This window comes from Podarcis bocagei (assembly GCF_964188305.1).
Source record: "Podarcis bocagei genome assembly, chromosome: 8".
NCBI classification, from domain to species: Eukaryota; Metazoa; Chordata; class Lepidosauria; order Squamata; family Lacertidae; genus Podarcis; species Podarcis bocagei.
In genome coordinates, this window is record NC_138133.1 from 27,951,166 (window position 1) to 27,974,900 (window position 23,735).

At 41.9% G+C, this 23,735-nt stretch overlaps 1 protein-coding gene across 1 annotated transcript; it reads right to left on the reverse strand.

Moving 5' to 3' along the window:
• Positions 1-702: 702 nt before the first annotated feature.
• Positions 703-23,299, reverse strand: SLC35B3 (solute carrier family 35 member B3). The gene is made up of 10 exons (XM_081206558.1): positions 23,161-23,299; positions 17,748-18,003; positions 15,649-15,770; positions 14,407-14,561; positions 12,495-12,602; positions 8,396-8,493; positions 7,517-7,609; positions 6,919-7,030; positions 3,793-3,862; positions 703-1,773 (listed from the first exon to the last, which is right to left on the reverse strand). Exons 2-10 carry the CDS (start codon positions 17,946-17,948, stop codon positions 1,623-1,625), a joined length of 1,110 nt encoding a protein of 369 aa, XP_081062684.1. The 5' UTR covers positions 17,949-18,003; positions 23,161-23,299; the 3' UTR covers positions 703-1,622.
• Between the last annotated feature and the right edge of the window lie 436 nt (positions 23,300-23,735).

A 23,735-nucleotide genomic window follows, 5' to 3' on the forward strand; every position in this document is an offset into this window, starting at 1 on the left:
TCTATTTTGTTCCTCTTGTGGAGTTTTTTGGGGGTGCCTTGTAAAACCTTTTGTTAGTTTGCCCACACCTCCAGTTGAGTTCTTCAGAGTCTCCCACTTCTCTCTAAGAGTTTTTAAAAAACTCTCAAGATGGTTAATGCACCTCGATACGAATGCACATCTATGTAAATAGCTTCACGTGGCTTCATGCAGACACAAAATGTCATCTTCTCCTTTTGGAGTTGGAGAATCTGTGGCTTTCCAGTTTTTCTGGCCTCCATCTCCCATCAGCTACCAGCATGGCTGATGGTGAGGGATTATGGGATCTGTAGTTGAACAACTGGAGAGCCATAGGTTCCTCATCTCTGGCATAAGCGAAGAAGAAAAGAATCTGGTAAAAGACAAAGCCATACCTGTTTTGAATATCTGGATACAGTACAGAAGTGACTGTAACAACTCATTAGATTATAAACTAATGTCAGGATTGCCTAGATTTTTCAGTTGCAAGTGAAAATCGGGATTATGTGCAGCATTCAGCACCCTGACAATTTTCATATTTGTTTAAAAGAAACTTCTAGCTCCTAAGTCTATATATAGGCTTAAATGTGTTAAGAAGTTAAAAGGGAAAGCTAAGTAACAGGTAAAAGTTTGGCATGAACAGTTTACATAACTATAGTTCCCCATGATTTGCAGAAGCAAAAGGAAGAACGTAAAACAAGCAAATACACACATGTGCAGAATTTATTCACGTTGCGGAATTCAGCTTTTCATGGCACAGAATTTGTTAAAGTGCACAGTATAGAAAGCGCTCCACTGAACGAGCCCATTTCTAAGCTAATTACAATATGCAATAATCAAAGTAATCCATCCTCCACTCTTTTAGCTACTTTCCTAGGTCCCACTCATTTCATTACAATATGGAGAGGTAGCAAGGAAATGAGTTGTCTGGTACATTAAGACCTTCTTGATACTTTAATGTGAAGGATCATTCCTTACGAATCAACGAGAGAGAGAAAATGCATAGACAGGAGGCTGGTTCCTTTAAACGTGGCTCAAAGCCATCCACTTGAAGAGAATTTCATTTTGCTTTTTCCTTCAGAAGAAAACCGTCAATACCAAAAACAATGGGAATAGAAGCTTTAAGACTTTTTGTTTTTTAAAAATAAAAAAGTTATGGCATAATAATTAAAACCTCGTCGGCTTAACCTTTCAGTTTAGTCAATCAGGTTCTGATTAGTTTCTATCTTGTTTCAAAACAGTGTTACATTTAAATAAACTGATCCCAACAATAAAACACAAAGACCCACTTGATTTCAAGAGCAGCAGCAATTAAAATGCCCAAATTAATCACACACGCCCTCTCCTATGTGCCCTATTTGGAGTGAAGATTTCAACAGCTCACACGAGAACCACTGTCCCTTAGAGCCCATCGTCAAATGCCATTATCCAGACCGGGCCCCCACACAGGATGAGACCTGAGCGCTTCCAAGAGATGCTGATGTCCACCATCTGCAAGTCGACGAAATGCCTTTGACTCCTTTGGTTTTAGTGTCATTCCCTTTGGAAAACGAGTCAGCTGGAGACTATTGCAATGAAGGTACAGAAACAAACAGTCCAGCGCAATACATGGCGCAAGCCACTGTCTACACCGTTTGAGACAACGTCCTTGTCTGTTTTTCTTCAGTACATTTATTCCAGAGACTGCGCACTGAAGGGAATCTGAGTTTATCCATGTTCTTGCTGTAAACATTGAGGAATATACCAAGGACAACCAGCAAGCCTGACCACACGTACCTAAAATGGAGAAAGAGGGGTGGAGTAACACATTAGCAACTGTATGTATGTATGGCAAGGGTCTTGTAGGAAGCAAAGAGGTAGTCCCAGAATTTAAAATTGAATTTGTAAAGGGGTGGAGGAATATGGTAGACCTAAAAAATTAGCTTCCTTAAGTATTCATCTGCCTCGGTAGCTCAAGTCGGTAGAGCTGAGACTCTTAATGTCAGGGCTGTGGGTTCAAGCCACATGTAGGGCAAAATATTCCTGCATTGCCGAGGATTGGACCAGATGACTCTTGTGGTCCCTTCCAACCTATGTTTCTAAGATTTATAATGCATCTTCTAATAATGCATCTTGCCATATAGCAAGACAGATTTGTATTCTCTCCGAAACCAAGGTTTCCATTTATTTCACACATCAGTTCACTGCTATTACAAAATGTGCGTTTTCCAAATTTTGTGAGTGCTAGGACATGTTTTTGCTCTAAAAATTGGGTGCACACTTCGCTGCTATACCTATAAAGGTTTATTGTTAGTGACAATAAGCATTGCCTGCCTTTTGAGCATCCCAACTGCTGTGTATGGGTCCTGGAAGGAAGGATGCCACACACACAAAAAAGAGAGGCGGCTCCCTATGGGGGGCAGCCTCTTCAGCTACATCTCTGTATGGAGAGCGACTGAGTGCCCCCCCATCATACCTGGTGGAGAGGTGGGGCAACCCTGGTGAAGACTGATTAGGAGATAAGAAGAAGAAGACTTGATACCCCGCCTTTCACGCCCCCTTAAGGAGTCTCAAAGCAGCTAAGATTCTCCTTTCCCTTCCTCCCCCACAACAAACACTCTGTGAGGTGAGTGGGGCTGAGAGACTTCAGAGAAGTGTGACTGGCCCAAGGTCACCCAGCAGCTGCATGTGGAAGAGCGGGGATGCGAACCCGGTTCACCAGATTACAAGTCCACCGCTCTCAACCACTACACCATGCTGGCTCCTGAACACATAACAAAGCACAGATCTTCTTTGGGTGGGGCCTTAATTCATTTTAAAAGTCTGTTTGCTTTTATGATGGCTTATAATTTTGGGGTTTCTGGCAAACAATGTAACAACCTCCCACTTATAGCCATGTATCAAATTAATTTATCCAAGTGCCCCTTAGTTCTGTTCTTGTTTCTGTTCTTCATGTCTTAAGCTCATGCACCCCACACGAGTCAAGGACGGAACGAAAACAGAAATCCCACTGTGCGTGTAGCAAAGCATAGGCTTGCTTATGGGGTGTAGTGGTTAGAATGCAGGATTAGGACTTGGGAGACCAGAGTTCAAATCCCCACTTGACCAGGAAGTTCAGTGACCTTGGTCCAGTCACTAACCCTCAACATCGTTGTGAGGACATTATGGAGAATGGGAGTGCCATCTATGCTGCCTTGGGCTCCATGGAGGAAAGGGGGATGTCAGGGAACTGCCATCAGAGCTAGAGGCGGAGGGAAGGCTCCAGAGGGATGCCGGAGAGGGTCCCAGTAGGGAGAGAGGCAGCCCATTTGCTGGGGAAGGAAATCAGCGTAACACCAGTGGAGAAGGGGGCAGATGGGAGAATCGGAGAGGAGGCTCCAAGACTCCTCGCCGGAGACCAGCGGAGAGAGTACGGGTACTCCGCTGCCCACACCCTCCCTGCGCAGAAGACTTCCACGCAGGGAGAGTAGGAGGAGACTTGGCGTCAAGGAACTTCTTTGCTGGAAGAAGTTCAAGAAACGCCCACTGACGGATTCTGCCAGCGACTGAGACAGCCACGAAGCTAGAGGCTGTCCAGACAGAAAGGGTTCAACCAGGTAACCTAGCCAGGAGTGGCGGCAACTTACGCACGAGCAACCCCTAGAACCATTACAGGGGATTACAAGTGGAAAATAATTAATAAATAAACAATCCCTGCAGGTGGGCCATAAATTATCAAAAAAATTTATAGGATGCGATCGGTGATTACATTTAAATCACAACATTATATACATTAGGTGTATTAATTAAAGTCAATACATGTAGATGGATACTTACTGGAATGTAAATGGCTTTGCAAAAAACAGAAAAGAAAGTACAATTGTCATTGCTTTTCTTCCTGTTGTGACTGAAGGAAAACAAGTCCATTAAAACATTAGTTCCATCCCAACTAAAATACAGTTTCAATGCACCAGAACAGAAGCATCATGCAAAGGATGGCAAACGCGGTAATCACAACCTCACGCCTTACTGCAGCGTGCATTTACTTGCAATAGACTGACATCATGGCCCCCAATACAGAGAAAGTTAGCTGCACTTCAGCTCCATCAAAATGAATGGCATTTAAGTTAGGTATCACCAACTTATTCTACTGTTTTCACATCTGGTTTATTACTAACCTTCTCTGGATTTAGAGGGGTGGTGGCCACATGAGTGCTGCTTTACATCTGCCACAGTGTGTGGTCTATGTAACGGCAAAGCATCAAGGTAAAGTTATTCGAATAATAACTTTATCAACATTCAACAGGCTGCAGACACAATATAAAAACCATAACCCTCTTTTAAAAAAGAGAGACACAAAAAATCTGCTTGATCTAGAGCTCTGATCCAATGCTGGAAGAAAGCTCTCATGGCAGGCTCTCTCAGCTGGCATGATGATGTGCAATGCTTGAAGGTGCTTCTAAAGGGGTCCCAAAATTTTTTGATACATGGTCGCCCAGAGGTGGTGAAGAAAAGGAACCAGAGAGACCAAAATCATTGCATGAGATCTCTTGCGTCTAACTACGTAATAAGGGCTTTAAATTTGTAGATCAGTCAGCAAAAGGTTTAGTCACTTAATCTACGGGGAACCAATTTTAATTGACAAGAGTACATTTTCATCGGCGAGGTTTCCAGTTATGCTTTACGCTTGTTTTGGTCATGATTCATAATTGCAATAGGGATTTTTTTTTTAAAAAAATGCATTAAAGGTAGTTTGCCTAACTGTAAGTGGTAAGGTTTGGTTCTATAATAAACTGCAAGTCTCTTCCTTCCTTCGGTATCTCAAAATGGCACCTACTGTCTAACTGATTCAACTGATTAACTGGGAAAAAGGCAGATGATCAATCTATCAACTGGATCGGTTGCTCTAATAAATCTCGCAGCATTGCTGGCTGGTTACTACAGCTCCAGCCCATGGCAAGCTCCTCATCCCCAGCACCTTTAGGCATCTATACACCCAAGCAGACTTCACAGGGTCTATGACTGTGCATGCTGGAATTCCCCTGCAGGCACAACAAGGTCAGCAAATTATGTTGCTCAGGCTGCCTGTCAGTCTTCGGCTTGAGCAGAAGATTTTGTAGTTATGAAGCCTTTTTTATAGGGCATCTTATCAGCCTTTCACCATACCGTATATCTGTCTCATTCTGCCACAATCCCCTGCAATGAAATAATACGCAGCAGTAACACAGAACTTTCCCCCCCTTCTTCTTCAATGGATAGCCAAAGCACTTCTTTATGGATGTGTTAAATATTTTATTCCCATTTTATAAAAAATGAAAAATGGAGGCACGAGAAGGTGAAGCAATTTGTCCAAGGTTATTCGGGTGTTTGTTGCTAGAACGAAAAGGGGAGCCCGACTTTAATTGGGGAGGAGGAGACTGTTCCTCCTATTTATGCAATTTTTAAAAATGAAGAAGCATTCTTTTCCAGGTCTCTTAACTGCATTTACCTAATGGCAGGGCTCAATGAAGGCCGACAACCGGGCAGCCTAATCCCACACTTTAGCTGCTGTAGTATAAAAGTGGAGACTTGTATAGCTGCCAAAACTGCATCCTCTGCTGGACAAATGGAGCAGTAATATGCAGCACTGGCCTGTGTGCCATTTAAACAACTATACTGCAGCATGCTTGGCGCTGGCACCAGTCAAAGGGACTGCAACAGCTTTCAGAAACCATCAGGCAGATGGAAATCCTTTCTATCCTTGCTTACACACTCCTCTCTAAATGGGTTTGCATATACAGCTGCTTCCAGGGAAGGCTTAGGACCAAGACCCTAGTGCAGAAATATTCTAATGGCCCTTCAATTAGAGATCCTGTGGCTCTTCTAGATGTGTCTGGACCTCACCTCCCATGAGCCCTGACCATGGGGCTGATGGGGGCTTGGAGCCCAACATCTTCGAGGGGGGGGGTAAATGATCCTTTTCACCTTCTCTGTCCTAGTGCAGACACAGACTCCTTGCCTGTTGGACCTAAAGACGCCTGGAAATGTTTCCAGGGGAGTGGAAACATCCCCCCCCCCTTGCTGGACTATAGGGTACAAGGCTGAATGACCCATCTCCTCACCAGTGCAATCTGGTCCAATGTGGGTCATTTGATCATTCTCTCCAAGTCTATTATGCTGTCAGGGAAAATTCTTGGATATGGATTTAAAGTAAGGCAACATGTGCTTTTAATATACAAAGACTAGCCCCAGAAGTCTGTTTGATGTATTTTTCTAAAATAAATTTTATTAAAGTTTATAGAGAAAAAGATAAAGCTTAATATCTTATCTCCCCCTTTTTAATCAAACAAAGACCTTTATCTGCTTGATAGATGGGTCTAGGATCCTTCTAGAGCTTCTCAGCCCACCCCCTTTCTAAGGTTAATATTTGGTCCCACCCACCACCAAATTATTTCCAGTATTGATTCTGAGAACATATTTGTCATGCCTGTATAACTGAGCAGTGAATGTAATGCTTTAATGCTACTGAATTGACAGAATTCTTATTCGTATATAATTGGAATTCTGTTGAAGTAAGGAAAAATGAAAGACACCCCCCCCCCAATTTACAGTCAAGGAGCTTAGATATGTTATAATTTAATCATTTCTTTTTCTCTACCTCATTTGCTTTTATACACATTTCTTTTCCATTTAATACATATCTGCCGTGCATTTTTGAATTGCAAATGTGTGGAAGGTGACATTTACCTCTGCTGCAATGATCTATGTATTTGCGCAAGCAGTCTTGTAGGTGGAAGCATTGGATCAAAACAAAAAAAGCGGTACGTATCTAAGACACGCTACCCCTCACCACATGAACCCATTAAACCATTCACAGAACAAAAGAACAGGAGACGGAGCAGAAATAATGTACAAGCTTTATCCCAAATCAGGATTTTTATTCAATTCTTCTATTAAAAAATGAACTAAAAAAATGAACTGTACCTGTCACAGCTAAAAGAGCTCCAAAGATTTTAATCAGGGCTAGGACAAAAGAGATTCCAAAATAGCCAGTCAAGGAGAACAAGAATGCATAGCCGTATGTTTGAACTGGGTGCTGCAGGAACAAGACAAAATATTAAACGGAGGAAGATGCAAAACAAACCCCGAGGTACCGCAGAATGAAATAAATGCCTTTAATCAACTGCCCGAACCAAAGTAACAAAATCTTAAATCAGTCACGATTTTATTTATTCTCATTGGAAAATTGAGAAAAGTCATAATGAAATGATAAAAAAATTACTCCTGGACTTTTTGAAGAATAAAAGTAATTTCTGATGAGGCTGGGTACATATACCCAAGTCAGTGGATCACAGAAACAACTTTAATGCACATTTGTTTGTTTGTTTATTACAGTATTTATAAACCACCAACTCATAAGAAAAGTATCAAGTGCAGTGAAAATCATCAAAGCATCATAAAAAAAAGTTCAAGCAGGAATGCAAAGCCTAGTAATGTGATTTGGTCAAAAATAATCTAACAGCACATGAATGGGGGGGGGGGGAGGAAAGCACACTTTTTTAAATGGAAAAAAATTATTTACCTTTGAGCAAAATGTGACTGCAGGGGTTAAGCCACTAGTGCATGTCAGTCCCAATAAAATATACAGGAAACCTATTGAATAGGAATACAAAACCTGGAATAGTTACAAAAACAAATTATTTTAATCTTATGGTATTTTTAAAACGCCATATATGTTGTGTGCTCTATCAGCACATCTCTTTGCTGGAAGAATGTAATCTCTTTTGAAAGTTACGTTTTTCAAGTATAATACAGGCAATAACCTCAGATATTAGCTTCTGAGTAACTTGCTTGATAAACACGCCTCAACTGGCAATTGATATACACTTACAAGGTGCTTCTCTGGTTAACAGATTTGCCGTTTTATACAGCCTTATTCTGAGTGATAGTTACAGTTATCATGAATTAAATGGCAACCGCGTGCATCGGCCTTACCGAATTTACACAGCAGTAGTTGCTGGCTGTGAAGACAAATCTTTTAATTTTTAATAAAACTCTGTCTGAAGTTGCGCTCCGGTCTCTTATTTTTAAATTCACAATTTCTCTTGCCATTAACTTAGGCCAGAGCAACAAATGTTTACTATTGGCAACAACCAGACAGGACTATTCCTGTATAGGCAACCCTCCATTTACGTGGGGGGTTATGTTCCGAGGCACCGCACGCTAAAGTGAAATCACGTATATTTGAAACACCGTTAACAAAGCCCCAAAACACTCTGTTCCACCCCTGCCCCACCCCATTCCTCAACGTTTTTGTGATGTTTTCAGGTCACTTCTGGGTTCAGTGCAATGCACATTTTTTAATCATGGCTGACTGACTTAAAATAGTAGACAGAAATAGAACAAAACTCCGCCCCACAGCTCCCATAACTGAATGAAATTATAGAAGGGGAACATTTACCATTTCAGAGTTGGAGCCATTGTGCAACTTCATAGCCTTTTCCTGCACGTTTCCTATAACGGCGTCTGCACAGAGGGCAAGGGATATAAGGACCACACCTTCAAGGAATCAGAAAAGGACATAACATAAAATAAAGCAATAGGCACATACTCTAACATTATGGATAAAATTCACTGTTGCACCAAGGCAATTGGTCTGTCAGTGCAAACATTTCTGCTTGTCAGATCGAACTCTCTCTCCTCACCAAAACTGGAATTGTCTCATTTGTGCAAGTGGGATGCCACAAATAAATATCGCCCACGGTTCTTCCGATGTGGACCTATTGGAGTCATAAGTGCCAACTTCCTGGGGCCCTGGGTGCCTGAGCGCCCACAAAGTTCCCCATGAAAATTCCCACAAAATTCTGTGCCAGGGCCATGGCATGGCCAATTTGGCACTCCTGACTGGAGTTTAGAAAACAAGGGATATATATTCTCTTATTATCTGCACTTTTAAAATCTGTGTAAGACCTGCTTTTTACATATGATGCAAAGAACAACACAAAAGCAACCATATTCTCCATTTTGAGGGTGGAAGAGCAGAAGGGAAGACAAACATTTAGAGGGATAAACTTTGCAATGTATATTCTTTCTGGATAGCAAAGAAAGCAACAACTGCTTGACGTGCAACAACATTTTAAACATGTTAAATCAATCAAATCAATTAATTAACAAAATTAACAGAATTTGTATTGCTGCATATTTAGGCTTATTGCATTTCCCCCATTTTTACACAACATCGCTTACCATGTTCTTCAATACTATTAAAAGAGCCTTAAATCTAATTTTCCAGTCTTTGATGGACACAATATGGGTGATACTGTTCACACAGCCAATACTTTAAATTCACTCAGTTTTTATGTTTCTAACATTTGTATCAGCAAAAATTACAAGTTCCGTTAACCTCAAAGCTCAGTTTTGTCTCCTTGGGCAAAAGCTGTCACATGTAAATAGATTTGCCCTTGACAATGTGAATGTTTAAAGAATTTTGATTAAATTATGCAACTCAAAAAATGCTTCAGCTAAGAATAATACAAGCTTGAGTGTAAATGCTTCCACAACAATTTGATTATAAACTAGTGAAAGGAAATCTAATATTATTTAGTGACCAGGAATAGGGCTGCATGCACTGCAAGGCAAGTTAAGAACATGACATTGTGACTGACTTATGGAAACTTTATTTCAGCACAATGACAGCACAACATTTTGCTCGAGACACATAATTTTTTAGCAGGACCCAAGGCAAATTTGAACACAACAGCCGTACTGGGATGTCAACAAAACCATAGCGTAGTGATTAGATCAAGCTGCCTTCTGTGCTCCTTGCTCACACAATTACAAGGAAGAGCTTTGAAGTGTTTGCTTAGGTTTGATGTTGACTTGTGATGCTAACATTAGCCACCGTTGACAATGCAATAAGCCACAGTTAAGCAGAAACAAAATTGAACAGTTCTGAATTCCTTGTGGAGGAGGGACAAGGGGCAGAGTTTAACCTCCAGGCTTGTTTTGATTTGTTCATATCATGCTAAACTATAAGTCAGTGCAAGGGTGGATAACCTTTAGGTTCTTCATATTCCCCCACTTTTGACATGTGGGCATCGCCACCCATCATAATGACATCAGGTGAGTTATCCCACACAGGTGGTCCACAGAGTTGCGGGAAAATAGTGACTTCACGGCACTACACAAGGTTTGCACAGTGTTTCAAAGTGCGGCCGATCAGCAGGCTTAAACTCCATTGCCCATCAGCTGAGAGGGAGGGAATTCAAGGTGGCTTTCTGTGGGGATCAGTTGCATGCACAGGTTCCCAGTGGATAACTCCTGCAGCCAAACCAAGCAGGCTTGAACTCACCACCTATCAGCCGAGGAACTTGGTCAAGTAGCTGAATCAGCTGCCACTCTACCTGCCCCACATATGGTGCCGGGGGGAGGCAGGTAAGGTGGTGCAATTTAGGGGGAATGATCTGGTGGGTCATATTTGGCCCACAGGCTGGTGGTTGCCCAACCCTGGTTTTACTGTGACATCTGAACAGGCAGACTGAATTTCCTGCTGTAGTGTAAACATTATTTGTTCTACACCAGGGGTCAGCAAACTTTCTCAGCAGGGGGCCAGACTACTGTCCCTCTGACCTTGTGGGGGGCCAGACTATATTTTGAAAAAAAATGAACAAATTCCTATGCCCCACAAATAACCCAGAGATGCATTTTAAATAAAAACACACATTCTACTCATGTAAAAGCACCAGGCAGGCCCCACAAATAACCCAGAGATGAGTTTTAGATAAAAGGGCACATTCTACTCATGTAAAAGCACCAGGCAGGCCCTACAAATAACCCAGAGATGAGTTTTAGATAAAAGGGCACATTCTACTCATGTACTAACATGCTGATTCCCAGATCATCCATGGGCCAGATTTAGAAGGCGATTGGGCCAGATCCGGCCTCCGGGCCTTAGTTTGCCTACCCATGTTCTATATCCTACCATCCATATACACAATACTTTAGAGCACAAGCGAAAAAAGAAAACCAACTCCCTATCTCAAGGGAATTTACATTTAAATTTGGACAGTGGCAAAACAGATGAAGGGGGAAGCCAAGGTCAACATAAGAAATATGAGCAAATGCAGTTTACATAAACTTCATTGCAGCTGGGCATGAAGACTGGGGGTTAAAGCAAAAGCTTCAGAGAAAATGAAGGCAACCTGGCACCATCCCTACACATTCAGGCTACTTTATTGTACGGATCCATGGATTATATGTTCCTCCTCCCATCTCCTAATGGGTTGACAATTCATTTCTCTTAAAAAATAATAATAATACTGATAAAAGTAGAAATATACAAGCCTGTTGCATTACATGCTCAACTTCTGGCAGTAAAGTAAAACCCTAGTTATAATTACTCAGAGTCCTAAAAGCCATCTCTTTTACACACATGTAAAAACCAGCGATAATATTAAGCATTGAAGGAAAGCGATGGCTTTACATAGATTTTTTTTTTTTTGAAACAAACATATGGGATCAGCTTTGCCCTCAAAGTGCATAGTCTCCTGCTTCATTAAGTATGCATCTTGTAAAGGTCGTGGAGTTCGACTGCTATTCAGCAAAGGGTTCTGCTTTGCAGAACTCATTTTCCTGTCTTTTTAGTTTTTATTTTCCACATAGAAAACTGCATGCAGAAGTATATTCCCAGGCTGACTGCAAGTGAAGTATTGAACAATCAGGAAAAGTCTAATTTAAAATTGAAATTTTAATTAAGAAATAAAGCTAGGATGCAATATGGAAAAGCACAGCATTCTGTTATATTGCGAGCAGAATCCAAAGGGTATATGGCTGGCTGGCATTCCTTCTGGGGAATGGGTTCCAAACCTAACCTCTTCAACCATTATGAAAACAGCTTTTTCTTTTTCTTTGGTAAAATCAACAAGGAATTTCATAATAATAATAATAATAATAATAATAATAATAATAATAATAATAATTTATTTATACCCCGCCCATCTGGCTGGGCTTCCCCAGCCACTCTGGGCAGCTTCCAACCAAATATTAAAATACAGTAATGCCTCAAACATTAAAAGCTTCCCTAAACAGGGCTGCCTTCAGATGTCGTCTAAAAGTCTGGTAGTTGTTGTTCTCTTTGACATCTGGTGGGAGGGCGTTCCACAGGGCGGGTGCCACCACCCAGAAGGCCCTCTGCCTGGTTCCCTGTAACCTGGCTTCTCGCAGTGAGGGAACCGCCAGAAGGCCCTCGACGCTGGACCTGTGTCCGGGTAGAACGATGGGGGTAGAGACGCTCCTTCAGATATACTGGACCGAGAAGCTCTACAGAAATTTTCTCAGTGGCTCTTACGGCACAGTCCTAATCCTAGATCCATAATCCTAGATCCACTGGGATGAGAGAGTTAGGACATGGCAGATCTCTAGTTCAGCCAAGCAGGTTCCCAGCTCAGGTGGCCTACGCCAGTGTACGTCCCCCAGCCTGGCTCAGCTGGAGATACGCCAGTTTTCTTCTCCAAAAACACATCAATTCCTATCAGAGTACGAATTTCCATTAAATATTTTACCTGTTAAGTCAAAATTCGGTGCAATGGTGCTGTCAGCTAGAGTAAACCATATTAAGCCCAAGCTCATAAACACTGCAGCAGAAACGTCCGCAATATTGTAACGTTTTCCTGTGCAGGAAAAAAGGGAGAAGTTGACACCATGCAATGATGGAAGAGTTAATTCTTCAGTTCATTTGGTACTGAGTACACAGCAAGTAAACAAATATTCAATTCACCGCCTAACTCAAGATCTTGGGGCCAAATCATAAATCTCATTATCAACCTTGTTGCTGCTTGAGTGTGGTCTTTTTCCACACTGGTGCAGTAACATATATAATAAAAAGAACCAATGGAAGGCATGGATGGAGTCACACTCTGCGTCAGTGCACCCCCTCCCTGAGAGCCCAGAGTACAGTCACACCTTGGATCCAGAATGCCCTGGAACACAGACGTTTTGGCTCCCAAACGCTGCAAACCTGGAAGTGATTGTTCCGGTTTTCGAACCTTCTTTTGGAATCCGAACGTCCAACGGGGCTTCCGATTGGCTGCAGGAGCTTCCTGCAGCCAACCAGAAGCCGCGCTTTGGTTTCCAAACGTTTTGGAAGTTGAATGGACTTCCGGAACAGATTCCATTCGACTTCCAAGGTGCAACTGTACTGGCATGAGAAACATCCTTTGTCTCCATGGTACGCTCATTTGCTGGACTGTTGTGTGACGTAGCAATGAAGAGACAGCAACCATGCCAATGGAGGAACATATGAACCAGCCCTCGGTGGCAATATCCTGACACCTAGTATCAAAATAGGTGGCCTACAGATACATTTTCTGCCAGACTTGAAACTTTTTAACATATAGTTTTGTAAAGATGTCTAAAATATTGGGGCATGTGGATACTGAAATTTTGCAGGTGGTATGTTTCACCTCCCATTCTAGATGCTTCAAAGGTATTAAGAAGTGTTGAGCCTAGAATGTTTAGTTTAACAGGTAAAGAGAATTTCAAGTCTGAAATCAATCTCTGAAATCTAACTTCATTATCATTAAGTAAACCAACAATTATTACTACTGTTCTCAGCTGTTTCACTTCACCATAACCAAATTCAAAAAAACTAGCCAGCTGCACTAAAATGCCAATTCAAAGGGCGGTTTTCCTAGGTTTCCCATACAGTAAAAATAACCCATATAAGTGAGTCTCTCTCCATCAAATGAAAGCAGCAGCACCTTGGGGATTTCATGAACGGAGTTAGTAGATAAATTATTCTAGGCTCAGGCAAGAAATGTCAAACTTTTTCAAAGTGAAGCCACCACCACGAGCCTCCCCAAAAGCATTAACAAGACTCAACCCTGCAGTGTTAACCTTTATTCAGTGGCTGAGGTGTAGCATGATCAGCACAAAAAATGAAGGCTCTGGTCATATCCTTAAAGAAACAAAAAGTCTGACTTACTTGCCTCTCCTCCCCAAAAATAATTCAACACAATAGAATTAAACCCACTTTCACCAAACGGGATGTGTGTGTGTGTGTGTGTGTGTGTGTGAGAGAGAGAGAGAGAGAGAGAGAGAGAGAGAGTGTGTAGTGGAGGAATATAGGTCTCAAGAGACACTCAATGCAATTTCAGATAATAATTCTGCCTCAATTACCAGCAATTTACATTTTGGACAGTCTAAATCAGGAATGCATCAAAAATACTTTCCCAATCACATTCTAAGATTCTCCACCCTACAGGTTGCTTCTAGGCCTCCTTTGCAGTTTTGTTTTGATTCATTTTGGTTATTGACTCAAATTCAAAATCAATCCAGGATTTCAAAGTAACTTAAGACCTCTACAGTGAGGCAATGGATAGAGAGGGTTAAGGGAAGAGAAAATAAACCACTGCTGGGTCTTTACAAGTTTATTTTCTGAAATGAACAGCATTCAATAGCAAGAATAAGGCATACCTTGTATAAAGACTCCTCCTATCATAACTGGGATCAGTTTACAGCACTTGAAGATGACTTGTGTAGGATAATTCAGATATCCTAAGGAGGTATTTGATAAACCCATTGTCCCCACTGTTAGAAAAGCTATTATCATGTAGGTTTTGCCTGGGATCCTGGAAAATATAAATGAAGCTCTGTATTGGGGAGCAAATGTCAACACTAAAAGAGAGGCTTTAATATTGTGGCAAGTAAAGATTAATAATCAAACATGACTTTTCATGGAATTCAAAATAGTGCTGAAATCTGAATTTATTTTTTATTTAATTAGATATAATAAACCAGAAAACTTAACTACTGTATTATCACTTACTGCCACTATGTTGGCGATTTATTCTATTTTAAAATGGAAGATATAAAAGCATGCTATTTCATGCCTTTCATTCATTGCCCTACACAGACATGCAGAATACAACATATTCTGTACCAATCAGTGGGATTAATCCAAAATAACTGTCCTGAGAATACTGGCTTTCCTGTAAGTTCAGATAATATAAAACCTCAAACCCCTGATCTCTACTTACTATACAGCTCTAGGAAAAAAAATTAATGCCCAAAGAAGAGTTGGGATATCAATAGCCGACTTTCTTTTCTGAGCGACCTTGGGAACGAACTGGAAGGCTGCTCTTACAGGTCTTCCAGATTTCAGGAGTAACTTCTCAGGAGTTACTGGATGGGAGATCTGTGATCAGTAAGGTCTGTTTCATGCATGGAAGCTCCCCATACGGTCCGTTGGATCCTAGCCTTTGTGCAGGAGTTTCCATTGTAACACTACTCAAATATTTCAGAAACTCTGGAATCAGCTGACATCTAGCATGTGATGTGAACAGATTATAAAAGCCACAAAGAAAAATGATTCTCTTTTTCAGTATAAAATAAATGAGAAATGTATGCATCTGTTGCTATGTTTTTATTAATTTTAAAATTTGTGCCAATTAAGTGATCTTAAAGCAACTCCCCACATTAAGTGGGGAGGGAGAGAAATTCTACTTCATGTTCATTTTTCATTGGGCTGACAACTCCACAAGTCAACACCATGGGCATTGTTATGGAATCTTACTAAATCAGACAAAATGTTTAGAAATAATATTTGACTGATTCCTGCCCCAATTCAACTTCACAAATCATTTCTAGTTAAATAGTTAATCAAATTTAACCCACACAACAATCTGAAAAAGTAAGGCTATATAGATAATATCATACCGTCTCCTTTTGTCCTGAATAAGCTGTAGTTCTATGAGTCCAAAAATGGAATAAAACCCAAATTGCACTAATGTAAGATACCACCCAAAGGGTTTAAAACCTTCCACTGAAAATATCAGTTCCTGGAAGAGGGAAAACAGAGAAGCATTATATTTAAAACATTGCCTATGTGACCATGTTTTATATTTTTAACTTTTATAATTATACTTACTCAGAAATTTGCTTTAATATTTTTTGCCTCCCAGCTTAAAAATATTGAACAGAATTATCATTAGCTTAATGAATCTGGCTAACCATCCTGCCAAGTTAAGACTTGGTATTAATTTGAATACTCTTTCTGACTTGTTTTTAATTCATGTACTTTGTTTTTCAACATCAGTGTGAAAAGCAAGCACCAGCATTAGATATCCTATTTTGTTGGCCCATTGAGTGGGTTTTAAATTCAGAGAAATGTACTCTTCATCTATTCACCTCTTATGCAAGACTCCAGCATCACATAAGTACATAAGAAAAACCCTACTTGATGAGTCCATCCATTTCTAAAACTGATGAGACAAATAAGGCCCACTCTCAACTCTTTGCTCCTCAGCATCTAGATTCACACTGCTTCCTAACATGGAGCTTCCATTTGGCTATCATATAGCCATTTATGTCTCTGGATTTGTCTAAACTCCTTTTAAAGTCTTCTAAGTTACTGGCCATCGCCATCACTGCTGTAGAGAATTCCCTATATGATTTATGCATTGTGTGAAGAAGTTATTTGTTTAGTCCGTCCTGACTCTTATCAACCGGTTTCCTTGGGTGATCCCAAGTTCTAGTGTTATAAGAGAATTTTCTTTGTCCTTCCTCACCATTCATAACATTATAAACTCCTATCATGCCCTCCATCCCCTCGTCATATTTCCCCCCTCAACTACAAAGCATTAAATCATTTTAAACTTTACTAAGATGTTAAGGCCATCTGAGGGCCTTCTTAGTAGTGGCGCCCGTGCTGTGGAATGCCCTCCATTCAGATATCAAAATCCAATTATATTACTTTCCGTAGACCTCTGACGGCAGTCCTGTATCAGGAAGCTTTTAATGCCTTAGGTCTCGTGTGTTCTTTTATATTCTGTTGGAAGCTGCCCAGAGTGGTGGGGCAACCCAGTTAAATGGGTGGGTTAAAAGTAATAAATTATTATTATTTTCATTACCCTTTGCTCCACCTTTTCCAGCTGATGGTATATTTTTAGAGATGTGGCAACCAGAACTGTACACATTATTCGGTGTGTTATCTCTGTTATGGGCACATTTTACTGGTGTTTTCTTTTAAATCTCTTTCCCTAATTATCTCAGACATGACCTTGGGAGATTTTACTGAAGCTGCACACCAATTTGATGTTTCCATTCCATACACCAAGATTCCCAAATCTAATTCTTGTTACTCATGGCTGGTTCAGACCCCATCACTGTGTATGTGAAGACAGGACAACAGGTCCCAAGTTGTGTCTTGCCAGCTGAAGCTAAGATCTGGGTCTGGCTAGATGGAAGACATCTCATGGTTCTACTGCCCTCGCCCCGCAAGACGAATGCCTCGCAAGACGAAAAACTCGCTAGACGAAAGGGTTTTGCGTTTTTTGAGCTGCTTCGCAAGACGAATTTCCCTATGGGCTTGCTTCGCAAGACGAAAACGTCTTGCAAGTTTGTTTCCTTTTTCTTAACACCGTTAATACAATTGCGACTTGACTTCGAGGAGCAACTCATAGAACGCGGTGTGGTAGCCTTTTTTGAGGTTTTTGAAGACTTTGGTGATTTTTGAAGCTTTTCCAAAACTTTCCCGACACCGTGCTTCGCAAGACGAAAAATTTGCTAGCCGAAAAAACTCGCGGAACGAATTAATTTCGTCTTGCGAGGCACCACTGTAATTGCATTTTCAAAGTGCTGTGGCCTACCATGAAACCTTTGGTTGACAGACAGGTAATAAATTAAGTAACAGTAGAAAATAAGCCCTCATATCTGCATCAAGCCACTACAGATTACAATAGAATTTTATTGAGTAATACATTATTCTGAAGAAGAAAACACAAACATTACCATAAGCAGTGAATTACAACACTTACCTGCAGATATCCATAAATAAGATAAAACATAAAGACTCCAGAAACGCAAATGAAAAACTGGGTAGCCTTGTTAAATTTGCTGAGATTAATGCCAAGGACAACTACATCATCTACTGATTTGATGTGTGGCGACATTGCTTGGGACTTTGAAGGTACGCTGATAGAAACATACTTCCGAGAGGAATTGAATTTCAGATCCATGATTCCTAGCTTGCTGCATTCGGTGGCGATGAAATCTTTGATGTTTGTTTGAAAGCTGGAAGAAACAAGTTTAGACTGAATCAAGACAGCATTCAAATGAAAACCACGACAGTCCCATATTCCAAGCACAATTTTAATTGAATCAATCTTCTTGATATCCTTGTAGAAGGATTTTTAAAATTCCATTATTATGGAAACCACCATGCCAACCAAGTAAACAATCATGCACCATTCTTTCTATAGGACTAAAATCTCTGATCCTGATTCTACAGAGGCAGCAGAGTTAACATAAAACTGACTATAGGCAGGAAATTTGACAATTCCCAATTTTGTTGGCTAAACTTGACACAGCTGCTTAAAAAACAAGCTTCAACAAATGTGAAACCAGCACACTTCCTTCTTCTTGAAAGCACACCCACCTTGGATTCGCTGAAAAAGGTGGGGGTAGATTTAAGATCAGTTATAATTTTTGCTGTGTCAGCCATCTTTCTGTTAAAATACACTTGCGGCAGGGGCATCCCATGTGCCTCCATAGATGCTGGATAGAGAGAGTTCCCTGCTCTGCTACTATAAAATGGTAATCTTAATTTGTGAAACCAAAACGATGTGTGCATTCTCATCTCTGAGTACAGGATAAACAATGAGAATTTAAACATTGTTGTATGCTACCTTTCTTGCAAGGTGTCTTGAGTAAAAGAAACAGGTTAGAAAGTAAGGAACTATATATGCAATAAAAATCTATTTATTAAACAGAATGCCTAGCTGGATTTGTCAGTCATACACTGCTTCAAAACACTTAATACGGTAATTGCTAACTGTGTTACACGACATTTTTTTTTCTGTTTTGCACCTTCAGGCTAAACATACTGTTCAGTCAATGCTCTCTAAAAGTTCCTATCAGCAGCTTAGCTAGAAGTTAGTAATTAATTTTCATTTGCCTGGATATACTAGTAAAATGCAACTTTATGCATTTGGGGATTATCTAAGTATCCCCTTTATAGTTCTTTACTTTGTGGTAAGTGTTTCTCCACCTGAGAGAGCCTTCCCCCAATAAAATGGATCCAAGTGGAGACTGTGTGTCTTCAGCGTGTGTTGACATCACAATGCTTACAAACTGAACACATTACTGCTCTACTTATTCCTCCCCATGCTTTTTTCCTTTCTTTTTTCCAGAGTTAAGATCACAAGTTGCCAGAAAAATCCTCAGCTGTTCTTTCAAAAACAAGGAACACCAAGCTTTTCATTTGCGGATGTGTTAAACTGACAGCTGCCATTGATGATTAAATAATGGATCTCTTGAAATGAGCACACATCTTAATAGAACATGTATCAACACATTTACTCTCCCCCCAAAAATCTTTTTTCACTTGTCTCCTTTGTCCTTGTCACAAGCATGCTTACTGAAGTCTGGCTAGCAGCTCTTCAAAAGCAGATAAATTCTCTGTATGTGCCAAACTGGGCATAGCTTCAGATTGAAAAAATCAGAATACCTGTCATCTTGGATGGAGGGTTAAAAATCTTCCAAGTCTGATCACATTTTTTTTATAAAAAGTAGAGAATACATGTTTGGAGCTGTGTGTGATAGGAACATACGAAGTTGCCTTAACTGAGTCAGACTGTTGGTACATCTAGCTTGGCAATGTCTGCACTGGCAGCAGGTTTTCAGGGTTTCAGAAAGGGTTCTCTTCCAGTCCTATCTAGAAATGTAATCTGGGCCCTTTTGTAAGCAAAGCAGGTGCTCTACCACTGACCAAGGACCCTTGCCCAAGAAGGGTCAACTAATTTATTATGGAAAAGGTGTCTGGCATAGGAATGAACACTTTTCCCTGTGAGAGTTGACCACAAATCACTTCTGTGGCAGGGACTCTGCACAAACTCTGCGCCACCTGTTGACAACACGTTTTGGTCACCCTCCTTGGTCACACACATTCCAACTTGTCAACATCCTTCTTAGATTGTGGTGTCCATAACTGGACACAGTATTCCAGGTGTGGTTTGGCCATGGCAGAATAGAGTGGCGCTATTGCTTCCCTTTATCTGGACGCTAGAGTTCTGCTGATGCAGCCTAGAATAGCATTACCTTTTTTTTGCTGCTGAATCAAATATCTAAAGGGCTGTCATGGAAGATGGATCAAACTTGTTTTCTCTTGCTCCAGAGGGAAGGACCCAAACCAGTGGATTCATGTTACAAAAAAGGAGATTCTGACTAAACATCAAGAAGAACCTTCTGACAGTAAGAACTGTTTGACAGTGGAATGGACTTCCTCAGCACGTGGTATACTCTCTTTTGCTGGAGATTTTAAAGCAGAGGTTGGATGGCCATATGTCTTGGATGCTTTAACTGAGATTCCTGCACTGAAGATTCCTGCACCTTCCAACTTTATAATTTTAAGTTTCTATGAAGAGGATGCTAGCTCTTTGTATACTTTGTGTTCTGTCTCTCAACAACAATGAAACATGTTTAAACAGAGATACAATTTTAACAAGTTTTTTTTTGTAATATTGTTTCTTTTTGTCTTTTGTTGCTTTTGTCGTAAGCTGTTTTGGATGGGCATTTGTCCAGAAAGTGGCAAGAAAATGTTTTGATTAAAAAAAAAATACATTCTAAAGGAAACAGAGAGGCAATGCAGCTCAGTGGCAACATAAAACTTATTGTCCCAATGTTTTCCCATATACATATAACAGTCGTTGGTAAGAATGTAAATGTAAGTACAAATGGGTGGTGTAAAGTGCACAAGGGCAAAGAAATCAATACTGGGCTACAATTCTTACTTATTTGAAAGTAATTCTCATAGAACTCAATCTCGCAGGTCATTTCTTAGTGTCTAGGATTGGGCTGCAAGCAAATCTTGAATATGCATGTTCAATTAAAAGTAATTTGGAACGAATGTTTTCACCAAAATATCCTCCACCATCAAATTAAGAGTTTTATACACACATCGTTCTTATTGTCCTTTCATTGTTACAGGAATGTCTCAATCTGGTGTGGCTATACTGTGGCGAGGCAGAAATGGCTCTCGGATTGCCAAACACATCAACCATGACACAATTCCTTGCTTTAACAGCCGAAAAGAATGTGCCTTTTCCCAACAATAATATGTAGCATATTTCATTCTGTTACAGTGTTGTTAAAAGGCACAATGGACTGGTTCACAGGTCATGCAATGCCAAACCATGACTTCATGTGAATGCGGGCGGGGGGGGGGGTGTCCCAGGGAGGAGATCAGAGGCATTTCATTCCTCCAACACTAATGGATCCTGGTGGGTCACACACACTTTGCAAAGGAGCAAACTGTTTTCCTCTTATCTCCGCATCGCCCCCCCCCCTTTTTTGCTCCAATCTTGCTTTGGCACTGTGATTTCAGGTAGAAATTTCAGGCAAATGTATGGGTGGAAGGAGGCAGGAAAATAACTGGAAGGAAACAGGTTGTTTTCCTCCCCACTTCTTCAACCCGCAAAATGTGTGTCGCCCATTCCGAATCAGCTGGCGGTGGTGCAAACCCAGTTACGCAACAACAGTGACTTGTAAGCGTATCTGCCGCTGCTTTGCATCCCATCTTTTCAAAGAAAGAGAAGCTTATTGGTGCTACCTGCTGCTCTCCCGCCCACCGCACCACCCCAATCCACTCTGACTAGCCCACTTCTCCTTTGACATCTGGCCTTGCCTCCTGCAGCTGCCATACAGCAAGGGTGAGGGAATGAAAGTCCCATTCTCCCCCAACCCTTTCAGAAAGAAAAAAGGCACACCTGAATGGGTGGCTGAAGGATGGAGCCCAGGAACCCACTCCACTTTTGCAGAGAGGACATTGCTGCCATGTGGCAGACAGGTGAAGGATAGAGCCGCCCAACCCCTCACAAAATTAAAAAAAAACTAGTTGGTTTGCCTTGCCGCTGCCATGCAGACAGGCAAGGGGTGGTGCTCTTGGTCTTCTCAATCCACAGGAGAAAAGCACCATCTTTTATGCGCTTTGCAGTTTCCTCTCCTTGCACCAGCTTTGGGAAGGGAATGAATTTCTGTCATGAAATTATGAAACAGGAAATGTTAAGTATTGCATAGAAGGCCATATGCACCCTGGTTTCAGAAGTGGCTGCAGAGCTGGCCCAAGACATTTTGCTGCCTGAGGCAAAGCGGCAAATGGTGTCTTGGCAGCCAACCTTGCACAGCCAGCCAAGTTATTTTGCTGCCAAGGCAATAATAATAATAATGATGATGATGATGATGATGATGATTATGACCATCACTTTCCCACTCAGACAGTAAGAACACAACAACAAATCACAAACCAATTTGCTACTTTTTCATTAAGGCAACCGAAAGCAGCTTCCTCAACTCTTCCCAAGAGAAGGGGCAGCCCAGAGCCATTTGGCGCAAGTTACTCTGAGCGTAAGCTACTTATGGGTCAGTGCACCTGTTTGCCAGGTTGATAGCTTGAGCGCACCTGGGGGTTGGACTAGATGACCCTAGGGATCCCTTCCAACTCAACAATTTTATGATTCTACTTTCCTAACCCCAACACTAAATCTAGAATTCCTGATCAGCCAACCTCCCTTTAAGCCCGAAAGGGAAGGTTCACAGAGGTAGCAGCTGGCGAAACCATCTCCAGACTGAAGCCACCCACCCCTCCTGCCCCTTTCCAAATCTCTCCATGGGAAACAGGACCGCAGGGAGGGAGAGGAGCCGCGCCGGAGCAAAACCCGTTTTGTTTCCGTTTCCTTCGGAGCATTAGCTTGAAAATGCAATGCTAAATCCTTTTACACCTTCAAGCAAACAAAATAAACGCGACTCACACTTTGTAAATAGGGAAATCGCTTCTGTTTCTTTCAGAGCTGAAGCCTAAAAATGCAATGTTTTTAAATGATTAAAAACAAATGCTGTTTGCAAATAAAAGGTGTGGAAAGGGAGGAAAGCCTCTGGCTGTTAAAGCAGAAGGTTGGTGGTTCGAGGCCACCCAGGGTCGGCGGTGGAAAGGATTCCTGGTTCGCAGGGGGGGTTGGACTAGATGACCCTTGGAGATCCCTTCTGTGATTGTAGGGCAGGCGCGGGAGGAGGAAGCCGCAAGAAGAAACAGCCGCGTACCACCCGCCCCCCCCAGCCAGGCGTGGCTCAGCCTCTCCCTTCCCCGCCCAACTTCGGGAGATGCCCTCCCGGAAGCGGCCCTCCCTCTCCCCCCGCCGCCGCCGCCGCCTCCTCCCCCCGCGCCCATGCCAGTACCTGAACCCGCAGAGGCGGGTTGGATGGGGCCGCGGCGGGGAAGAGGAGCGCAGGCAGCCGGACACCGTCGCTCCGGCCCCCGCCGCCGCCGCCGCTCCCCCTCAAGCGGGCAAAATGGCGGGGAGCGCCGAGCTCATCGAGCCGCCGCCGCCGCGCGTCGGGTTGGTTGCTCGGCGCTCTTGTGGTTCCGCCTGGCGCCGCTCGCCGCGGCTTGGAAGCGGCCTTTCAAAGCGGGAGCTGGCGGCGCTGGCGCTGCCTTTGCCTTGCGCGGGCGGGGCAGGCGCGAGCCACGTCGGCCCTGCTGCGCGCATCGAGCTAGAGACCTTTCCAGGGATCCAGGCGCTGCTCTGGGCATGCTTCCCCTCATCCTTCTCCACCACCTTGTTGTCTAGACTTCTTCCTCTTCCTCCTCCTCCTCTTCCTCTTCCTCTTCAGTTTTTTAATGCCTTATGTTTTACTACACACACACACATGCATAAAAATAATTTTTATTAAATTTTCTGTTTTACAATTTAAAATGCTCATTTTAACATCCTTAAAATATCAGTGATTTCCCTTCTCTTTCCACTGTTCTT